This window comes from Cynoglossus semilaevis, chromosome 5, assembly GCF_000523025.1.
Source record: "Cynoglossus semilaevis isolate Cse_v1.0 chromosome 5, Cse_v1.0, whole genome shotgun sequence".
NCBI classification, from domain to species: domain Eukaryota; kingdom Metazoa; phylum Chordata; class Actinopteri; order Pleuronectiformes; family Cynoglossidae; genus Cynoglossus; species Cynoglossus semilaevis.
The window spans coordinates 7,149,883-7,160,453 of NC_024311.1; the positions used below are offsets into that span (position 1 = coordinate 7,149,883).

Sequence of the window (10,571 nt, forward strand, 5' to 3'; positions counted from 1 at the left end):
CCTAAAACATGCTGCCAGGTGATTATAAAAATGTGATTCAGAAAAATGTTCTCTAAATGCCCTAATTTTATGAGAAACATGTAAGAAAAGATGAAATTCGGAAAAATATTACCAAAATTTGTATCAACATTTTTTAGTTTTTGACCAAAAATGTTGCGAAACGTTCTCATTTTGACCGAAAATGGTATAAAAACATTTTTGAAAAATTTTCTCTAAATGCCCTTTTTTGTGAAGATCATGCGGGAAAGGATAGAATTTTAAAAAATAATTTTACAATTTTTTTTATCAAAATTTGACCAAAAGTGACACAAAAAGTTCAAAAGTTTTTACTCAAAATGATCTAATTTGATGAGAAATATGCAGAAATGACAAAATTTTGAATTTTTGTTCCCAAAAATGTTCACATTTTTTCTAATATCTGTCCAAAAGAAAATGCTTGATAAGTGTTTTGTCGGAAAAAAAAATTCTAAATGCTCTAATTAGAAAAGATTGAAAAAGATTTTTCAAAAATGTTGCATCATAATTTTTCAACATCTCACCAAATTTTACGATTTTTTCGAGGAAAAGCAAACTTTTCCTCATACTCTGAGCGTGGGACAATTTGACCCGGTGCATGGACGCCATGTGTATACAAAATGTGAAGGACGACTATAGGGTTACACATTTTTTCTGTATTTTTGCTCTTCAGAGAACTGATAGTATCAAACCCCAAATAACTTGTTTCAACAAAGGAGTTGAATCTTTAAATACCCAAATGACTCTCTGGATTTGTTTTGGTCAAACAAATTGTTATTTGAATTAAAAAATTATTTTAAAGATCATGAAACTTAAATATAATAAGTAATTGCATTCTAAATTGGTTTCACTAGAAACCAGAATTAAATGTTTACTTTTAGCTGTAAAAATACATAGAAAAAATAAGAGCTCATTAGTAGTCATTTCTATACACATTATAATGACTATTTCCTAAGTATTTTTCATTCTGTAAGATAAATTGAAGACATTTTACAATCAATTACCCAATATAATAGTGGTTGTTAAACTTGGTACTTGGGCTCCTTCTAGTGGTGCACTGTGGAATCTGATTTTTTGTCTGCTTTCAAGAAGGTATAGAAACAGGAACTGTGCCTGTGGCTGTGAGTGGTTTTAAAATTACAATACAATTGTAAGAGCAATTTTTTAACAAATAAACAATTTTTTGTATGCTATAAAAACACTCATAAAACTGATATTTTTAACCTAAATTTAAAACCAAACATTTTGTTTTATATCCTCACAGTTCAGTAACAGAAACATTTTCTCATTTTGGTTTATACAAGATTTTTTATTTTTTTATTTTCATGTTTTGTGGGGGAAAAAAATCAATCAGATTCAAGGTGCTGATTCGCTGTATGAACCTGGAAGTGCTGCTGATAATGTCATTACAAATGTGGAAGTCTAACAGTTCATCAGAGTCCTAGGAAAGTTCCTCTTTTTCCTGATTGGGTTCATTTTAAAAAAAAAAAAAAATCACTGAACAAATGAGAAGTGTGATTTTCAGTTAAGGATTATTTGGAGGAAAAATGTTCAACACTTGATACTGAGGAAACAATTTGGCAAACTGAAATTAATTATTCATCTATTTTTTCCATCATAGAACACAAGACAGTTCACGGTATCACCTGTGCAGCATGTTAGCGTGGACTACAAGGTAACGGGGGTGGGGGGGGACAAATGTGAGACACTTGTTTTTTTCTGGGTCATTCTCAGATTTGGGTGAAGTCATTTCTATGTTTAATTTTCTCCCTGTCCAATAAAGTACTGTTTGTTCTATTTTAATGAGTCTATTCATTCACACCAGGAGCGAACTGAGCCACAGAAGCTGCCATGATGGACGACCACATCACCTACTGCACCACGGCAGAAAACTCTGGTGTTACAGATTACTGCAGGTTGCCATGTTTCCTCAGTGGCAGGAACATGGAGGCGAGAAATGACCGAAACCAACGTGTGTTTTTCCATTGCATTTTTTTTCATAGATTTTGGACAAATCTGTGTTGATCTGTGTGGTGTTTAATAAATGACAATGTCAGTGAAAATGTCTCGTAGAGAAGTGTCTAGCAGGGCCTCTAGCTCAGCACGATCGTACCAGGAGAAGTTTGTTTACCTTAAAACCCCTGCAGTCTCTTGCACATCTTTTATTCTCTTCTTTCCTCCGTCATAGCTCGGTCTTCAGGTTGCTGGCCCGGTTTCCCTCCACGTCCGGCTTCCTGCTCTCCGTCTTCTTCTTGCTCTTCTTCGTGCCTTCTTTTTTGACTTGGTTTGGCTGTTTGTACTTGGCGTCATCTTTCTCTGCAGCTTTCCCAGGGAAAACCTGTCCCTCCACCGTGACGTCCAGGCAGCGCTCCTGCTCCACCAGGAAGTCCTTGACCTCCCAGGCCATACTGCCGTCTCGCAGCATGAAGATCACTCTGTTTGAACCCACCACAAACCTGCAGCAGGGGCAGAAGAGGAAGTGGTCACTGCTAAAGACATGGTTAACAATTTATGAAGTGTGACAAAGTATTTAAAAAATTTTAATAAATTATCTGAAAAAAAATGAATCTTGTATTTTACATTCATCATACACACCTGTGAGCACAGCACCAGAGCTAAAGTTGACTACAATGGTTCTCGTAAGGACATCGAAGCTGTAGCTGTAACAGTCCTGGTACAAACGCCAAAACTAGCAACAACAGTCTTGGTACTAGAGCTAGGCAATACAGCAAAATACAGTTCTGTTGCACTGAAACTGGTTTGATGATTTGCAGCAGGTTTATTGCTATTGTTTAATGACATGTTTAGTCCGAGATGTTTTATCGCCGAAATACCACAAGATGTCACTATCTTCACAATGTTAAAAAAAAAAACTTCCACCACAACAATTGAAAAACCGTGAACTTTTACACTTCACTCATTAGTAACGACCAGTTTTACCGCCACTAGTATATTAGTATTATTTTAAAGTAGGAAAACCAGAAAACAATGTGATTCAAAAGTGTCGAATATTCACCTCTGAATGTCAAAGTTGGCGTTGAAGAGGCTCCCCTGCCACAGGCCGGTGACCTCCTCCGTCTCCTTCTCAGTGGGATCCCCCGACACTGTAGCAAACACCATCAAAGTCCGGCCCTTCTTGGACATCTTGAGCAGCTCCTCTGGCTTGGAGGCATCCATCTTAGAGAAATCAATGGGAGGTGGAGACCTCTTGTGTTCTGGCAGATCACCTTCTTCAATGTCATCATCCTCCTGCAGATTCAGAAAAACAAAAACACTCCGCATTAATGCAAGACTGCTTTCCAACAGCCAACAATGACAAGTTAGATCATTACATAATTGTTCACTGTTAAGCTGTGCATGTTTTATTTTATCAGAGTTTAAATATTTAATATTTAAATCGGAGATAACTTTACTTTTTTTTATATACCAAACTTTAATAAAAAGCTGCTGAAATCATCAAAGTTGTGCAACAGGTTTTAACAGAAAATAATCTCTGTTCTTGAACATTTAACAACTGAACATTTAAAGGACCTGGACGTCGGTCCTGAGACCAGACCATGAAGCAGGTTAAAGACCTGTTGTCAAAGATACCCTCCAGAATTCTACAAAGAGGGGGTTCTCCCATGGAAACACCATCGAAGAGTTATGAACGGGTTCCCCGTCAGATATGGATTGTACAAAACAGAGAAGTTGCTGCCAAATGGGATAAAACCGCTCGTAAAACATAGGAGTTGTAGCAGAAACTAATGCTAAAAGGCTACTGTCTCTTCCAATACACAAGTGTAAGGGCTAACGGCTAGCATCGCAGCTGGCAGCATGAAAATCAAACTTTGTGTCAGTGCTACAAACCTCCCACTGCTCCAACAGCCTCGCCATGTCTGCGTCATTGTAATCTCGGATATCCTTCTTCTTTTTATGTTTATCTTTGCTCTCAGTGGCTGAAATACATATTAACAAACACACAAAAAGCAGGAGAGCCACACATCTCCATCCGAAGCCGGGCGCCATGTTTACAGATGGTACTCTCTGATTGGCTGCTTAGCTTGCCGGTCACGCGACATCTGTAGCACGTCACCAAGTTACAGAAGCCAATAAGCAGTCCGCACTATATAAGGGGATTTCAAAATAAAGTTTGAACTTATTGTTTATACTTTGTTGTATACATATATACCAGATAGTCGTTGGATAAAAGTTTTAAATGCTAAAATGCAGTTTTGACATATCCTTATTTAGCTGTGAGTTTTTTATTTATTATTTGTCTGGATAGGTTCTCAGTTATCCAAAAGTATTTACGTCAAGGGAAACTGGACTTGTCTTTCCAACGATGTTTTGCATCTCATCCAAGAGACTTCTTCAGTTCTAAATAACTGGGTTTTTGGGGCAAGTTTATCTTGCTTCCACCCGTAAGGTGTACGTCCTAGTGTGAAACTGACTTTACTCCAAAAAAGCATAAAAAGAGATTTTACTTTTAGTTTTCTGACCTTAGCAAAAGTCACGTAATAAATCTTGGATAACATGAAAGACATTTTTGTCCTCAGACGTCAACTTTTTGGAGGTCCATTGGATTTTAATAGTAGCCAGTATTAATGTGTCGCTGTCTTAAATCCTAACGCTTTCTATCTGGCCCTATTTCAGTCATCTTCAAAACACGTTTGCCATCTTATTTTGAAAGTATGTATTTCCGCTATATTGTCGCTAGCTTTTGTTGGCTTTACGCAACAGGGAGGCATGTCTCATGGCAAAGCAGAAAGTAAAAGCTGAGCTTAAACTTCTTTGTGACAACCGTCTGAGTGACGCCTCCCTTCGGGTTGTCGTTCATGTGAGAAAACAGACCTCCGCTCACTGAGAGACGCGGTCGGACGTTGTTTTTGAAGTAGAAGTCCAGTCACGACGCTACAACTTTCGCTAAAGTCCAGCAGCCGTTTCAGCTGCGACCACACCCTCCGCGCTTCCTCATAGAACTGGAGCGGCAGCGGGAACGCGCAGCCAGCGCCACTTTGAAATCTCCGGGAATAACGGCCGTTTCAGTTCCTTCTTTCAGACGCTTGTGAAGGGACCGGGGCTGTGGAGGGAGCTGTCGGAGCGAGCTACTGAAATGTTACCGGACCACCGGATGGTAGTGATGTAAAAGAAGCGGCTCCCAGGAGAGGACATGCGGGGCCACACTTCACTCTCCGCTCTCGAGTTAAGACGCGGCGGAGGCGGCGGTGGAGGAGGAGGTGGCGTTGGAGGACGGCGGACACACGGACGATGCATACGGAGTCGAGGCCACTGTTAGAGTCTGATCCTGGACACTGTTTGAGTACGGAGAGTTGAAAAGTGGACTGAACGGCTTGTTGGAACCGTCTATGGATTTTACTTGGGTGGGACCCAGAAGGTGATGGTGGAGCAGCAGGCCTGGCATCAGGATGAAGTGACTGAGGCAGGGTCTTTAAAATATCTTGTGTGGTCAAATTTAAAAAGAAAAATATATTATACATATATATAACCAGTTTATGTTTCAGACAAGTGAGTGAAAGGTTAATTAGAATTTTACTACTGTTGAAATCATTGAAAAAACATTGCAGCCTGGTCTTACTTCTGAACTTGTCACTGATCTTTACTAAACAGTTTTATCTTAGAAACCGTCACTCAACTCGAACACGAAGGCTAGTTAGAAACAACCCAGCTTAGTTTTATTATAACGCTGTTGTCCTGAAGTTGCATTCAGTTTCTATAAGCCCTGAACAGGAGGCAGAACTTACAACTCAGGGGAGAGGGGGGTAAGCCCCCGCATGCCCTCTCGTGGTGCCTTGCTCCCAGAGCTGAAGGAAGCAGAAATCATCCCAGCACTCTAAAGAGCTGCTTGGGTGTTGCCTTGCCTTTACAGCAGCATGATTACTCCACCAGGCCAGTCAGAGTTTGTGGGAACAAATTGGATAAGACTTCAGTGCTGTGTCAGACTCTTCGCCCTGGACTCACCATGTTGTCCCAAATGACTATAGTGGGGGAAACGTAGCGACACAAACATGTAGAGGTGCTGTTTGTCCACTGGGAGTCATAAAGGAAAAGCAGAGGTAATGTGTTTATAACCAGAAGGGTCTCCAGACATCGTCATTACAGTCCAATTCTGCACTTTGCCTGTTGTTGGGCACCTTGCTGGCATGTGTAATTTTTTGTTCCTGTAAAAACAAAAAACAACAAAGCCTGTGAATCTGTTCCATAAAACCTGGGATTCCCATGAGATTTTTTTTTTAGTAATTTTCATTTCAGGGCATTTCTTCTCATTTAGTATCAAAATCTAACCATTTACCACTGATTTTCTTAAATTAGTCACAACCATTGAAGGCAGAAACCAGTAGTAATCAAGACAAATATCTGAGAGTTAGACGTTTGTTAATATCTTCTTTTTTTTTCTTTTTGGAAAGAAAACCTAAACGTGGGGATGTTATTGAAACAGTCATCGACTTGTTCTATGTGTTTACATTGAGAATACGTGTACTGTGTGTCGGCCTCTACACAATGTATAGTTGAGGATCTATACTCTGAAGGAATTTAAGGAAGACTCTTTGGCCAGTTGTTATTTAAGAGTTTGTCAAATGCCGTGAGATGAAGCAAATGCCCTGAACACTTCACTGTGGTGTGCAGTCGCAGCAGAGACTCTAAATAATTCAATTTTTTTTCAGAAGAGCAGTTGATACCCACCCCTACACTCTCACCCTTCTCCCCTCTTTATTATGGCAAGTGGTGGTTCTGGCAAATCCACTAGTGAGGGATCAACCAGCACACCCACCAGCAGTCTGCAGCAGAGGAAGCGACTGTCCTCTATCTGTGATACCTGTAAGAGCAAGATGCAGCTGGTCGCCGACCTCCTCCTGCTGGCCAGTGAGACCCGGCCCGTACTGAGTTCTGAAGGAGTGGCCGTGGCCGACACCTTCGACCAGTGCCGCGACACCGTCATTGCCAGGACTAAAGAGCTCTCCATTCTCACCCATGATATCCAGAGCCAGCTAAACATGGGACGCTTCACCGAGGTGGGGGACCGCCTCTTGGAGATGGCCGACCTTGTTGTGTCTTTGACTGAGTGTTCCGCCCACGCCGCATACTTAGCAGCCGTGGAGACCGTTGGCTCTCAGCCCTGCATGCCTGGCTTGGTCGATCGGTACAAAGTGACTCGATGCCGACACGAGGTTGACCAGAGTTGCAATGTCCTTCGAATCACACCGTTGCCAGATCTGACCCCGCAGCTTCTCCTGGAGCTTTCACAAAACATCTCCATCAACCTCAAGACTCTTACAGACATCCTGTCACTGGCCAGTGAGCGGTCCAGGGACCGCTTTGCAAAAGAGCAGTTCAAGTTGAGCGTCAAGAGCATAAGCACAAGTGGCACAGCTTTCCTAGCGTGTGTCAAGGAGGTGAAAACTCAACCCAGTGAGTTGACCAGGAACCGCTGCGTCCTCTTTAGCGCCGCCTTGGTGCAGGCAGTCAACGCCCTGGTCGGCTTTGCCACAGAGCCTCAGTTCCTGGGACGAGCTGCCAGTGTCTCGGCTGAAGGGAAGGGGGTACAGACTGCAGTTTTGGGGGGTGCCATGAGTGTGGTTTCGGCCTGCGTTCTCCTCACTCAGGGCCTCAGGGACGTTGCCCAGCATCCCGATGGCAGTTCCAAAATGGCGGACTACAGGGAGCGTTTGCGTAACTCGGCATGTGCTGTGTCCGACGGCTGTACTCTGCTCACCCAGGCACTGAGAGAACGCTCCTCTCCCCGGACTCTGCCACCAGTTAACTCCCATTCTGTGAATTAGCCTAAAATGGTGGGGAATGATGTTCGATTCCCTTCAGTTCTACCAAAGAGACTCGGCTGGATTGACCCTGCTCATCAGGTTTGAGTCAGAAACAACAGATGAAATCTGACTCTGGCTTCAGGTTTAAAGTGTGTGACGACCAAGCAAAAGAACAGACGTGGTTCTGCGTTGCGCTGGATGTGACTCGAACCCTGTTTAAAAAAGAAAACAGATGTCAAGCCCGCCTCGTTCCTGCAGCCAGAGCTCAGAGTTTTCTCATCAGAAACCAAACCTGAAATGTTTACCTCAGTTTTCAGCTCCGGTGAAAACACCAGCCTTGATGATCGATGTAGCCTCGCTGTGTGAACCTACGGTTGGCCGACCCACTCAGTTCCTTGTGCTTTTGTGAGATTGGAACGATTGGACAGAGTGTCTTGCTGTTCTGTTCTTTTCAACATGTGTGAATTCTGAATTGGTTAAAAGCTGCTGTGAGAGTGTGCCATAGGTTTTACACTATTTACCAGATGTTACATAGTATTTTTACGTGTTCTGACCATGCATGTAATGGAGTATTTATTTCAACTATTAAAATGTTTCCTGTACGCTGCTGTCTGTCTTATGTACTTTAGTCTAGGTCACACCCATGTAACTGAAGATGGGATGGTGTCCACCTATTTGAGACACGTCCCTAAATATCTGTTTACATGTCCGTATAAAGGAGACGACTGAAGTATGGAGACAGTTCAGGTTGAGGTTTCTAGTATATGTGGATGACTTTTGCCTTGCCAACAACCTAAATTTAGTCGTGACACACTAGAGTTAATGATCCACTGCTGCCTCCATTCGTTCAAATGTGTTAATTTGTAACTAATGTTTTGTCTCCTCCTTCCAGCAGATGTTTTTTTTTTAACTTGGGCTTCAATCCCTGGTTTGGTGGTTTAAAATATCACACATTGATGTACAATTGAGTTGCTAATATCGTCAGTCTGTGTGATCTGGTGTTAAACACAGGACTCTCACAGCCCAGGTAGCTCTGACTGGGCCAGTGTCTCATCTGTACCTACAGTACACAAAGTGTAGTACACTTAAAAACTTGACCTGTAACATAAATATTTGTCGGGAAATGGCATGGCGCTCAAAGATTGACAAAGATATACTTACTAAAAAAATGTAAATATATATATAAATACGTATATTTATATATATTTTTATAAATATATACACATATATACATACATATATATACAGTATATATATAGATATAATAGTCAGGGGTATTGTTTTTAATTTTGTCTAAATTTTATAAACTGACATGTTACCAGGGGTTAGTTCGTGGGCAAATCGACTTCGACTCGTTAATTTTCGACTTGTTAATTATTAAAAATTAGAACAAATTATAGCTGATACAGCTAAAGGTAGCAATTAAGATGAAATCTGCAGCTGATCCAGACTCCAGACTGAGCATGGGCAAATTGACTTTGACTCGTTAATTTTCGACTTGTTAATTATTAAAAATTAGAACAAATTATAGCTGATACAGCTAAAGGTAGCAATTAAGATGAAATCTGCAGCTGATCCAGACTCCAGACTGAGCAGATCATCTCAGGCCAAGGCCAGGGGTTGGGAAATGGGGGAGGTAAAAGGTGGAAGGTGAGACTTAAAAAAAGAAAAAACAGAAAAGGAGAGAAGATGTATTTGACATTTTTCCTGTAACTAGAAACCCCACAGAACGTCAGGTTAAAAAGATGATATTTTCTCATTATTTGTTAATATTCTGGGACGTCGTCAACAGCAGACTATGTGGGAAACATTTCAAACCTCTAACGTAACATGTCTTTTCTGTTCTCCACCCTCTACAGTTCAAACCAGGTCACAGTCCTTCCTGTGCAGCGAAGCCATCACAGAGTCTGGGCTCTGGCACACATACACTGGCCAAATCCTCCTTTAATAAAACCTACAACACACACACGGTGGCCCCCCCACCGCACCTAAAACTCCACATAAGTCAGGGAGACACCCTCCCACCCTGGACTTTGTAGGACACCAAAAAAGAAGAGAAGAAAAACATTTTGATGGAATTTTTTACAAAGTCTCCCTGAATAAAGTAAACGTTTGTTCCTGTAGACCCAATCATACAAAGATGTTTGATGCTTTTAAGTTGATAACCCAGCCCAGCTTCCAGATGTGGGCCATGAACACATGTAATGTGGTCCAGGATTTAGGATAAAAGAAAAATAGAATATGACTTATTTCATTTCAAAATGTTAAACACATGGTGATTTTGACAAACAAATGAGAAATGAAATATATGCACAGCCATATCTACACCTATACATTAATATATACAGTATATATATATACAGATATATGTATGGGTGTAATATATATATTAAAATATATGGTCAAATTATATATATTCATTTCGACATCCATATGTATACGTACATATATGTACGTAAACATATGGATGTAGAAAATGAATTAAAATGCACATTAATTGATGTGTAATATTTTATATGTATGTGTCTATTTACACATATACTGTATGCATAAACATATAAATATATATACAAGAATATATAATTTTTAAACTATGTAATTAACTAAAGTAAATAATTTTAAAGGAAATCTGTGGCGCAAAACAAAGATGAAAAACCTTGGGTTTTCCAGGTCCTCAACAGGAACTGGTCAACAGGAAACAGAGTCTGTCCAGTCAGGAGTGGCTTCCTTCACAGGACACACTGCTGCAGTCCTAATTTTCAGGCAAGGTTTCGCCCATTTCCTGCTGCAGGAGGG

At 40.9% G+C, this 10,571-nt stretch overlaps 2 protein-coding genes across 3 annotated transcripts; one reads left to right on the forward strand and one right to left on the reverse strand.

Moving 5' to 3' along the window:
* Nucleotides 1-1,303: 1,303 nt before the first annotated feature.
* mesd (mesoderm development LRP chaperone) lies at nucleotides 1,304-4,079 on the reverse strand. Its single transcript, XM_008310208.3, has 3 exons — nucleotides 3,865-4,079; nucleotides 3,032-3,264; nucleotides 1,304-2,471 (listed from the first exon to the last, which is right to left on the reverse strand). Exons 1-3 carry the CDS (start codon nucleotides 4,021-4,023, stop codon nucleotides 2,198-2,200), a joined length of 666 nt encoding a protein of 221 aa, XP_008308430.1. The 5' UTR covers nucleotides 4,024-4,079; the 3' UTR covers nucleotides 1,304-2,197.
* Nucleotides 4,080-4,494: 415 nt separating this feature from the next.
* Nucleotides 4,495-8,377, forward strand: tlnrd1 (talin rod domain containing 1). 2 transcript variants are annotated; one of them, XM_008310209.3, is made up of 2 exons: nucleotides 4,495-6,071; nucleotides 6,681-8,377. In XM_008310209.3, the coding sequence occupies exon 2, from the start codon at nucleotides 6,732-6,734 to the stop codon at nucleotides 7,794-7,796; it is 1,065 nt and encodes a 354-aa protein (XP_008308431.1). In that variant the 5' UTR covers nucleotides 4,495-6,071; nucleotides 6,681-6,731; the 3' UTR covers nucleotides 7,797-8,377. The 2 variants fall into 2 exon arrangements, with proteins under 2 accessions (XP_008308431.1, XP_024911378.1); XM_025055610.1 differs by having other exon boundaries at nucleotides 4,495-5,437.
* Nucleotides 8,378-10,571: the final 2,194 nt, after the last annotated feature.

Coding starts and splice junctions, on each gene's coding strand:
- mesd (XM_008310208.3), bottom strand. CDS start 4,023: ATGGCGCCCGGCTTCGGATGGAGATGTGTGGCTCTCCTGCTTTTTGTG. Junction 3,265..3,864: donor GGCTGTTGGAGCAGTGGGAG/GTTTGTAGCACT, acceptor CTGAATCTGCAG/GAGGATGATGACATTGAAGA. Junction 2,472..3,031: donor GCCAACTTTGACATTCAGAG/GTGAATATTCGA, acceptor CCCCTGCTGCAG/GTTTGTGGTGGGTTCAAACA.
- tlnrd1 (XM_008310209.3), top strand. CDS start 6,732: ATGGCAAGTGGTGGTTCTGGCAAATCCACTAGTGAGGGATCAACCAGC.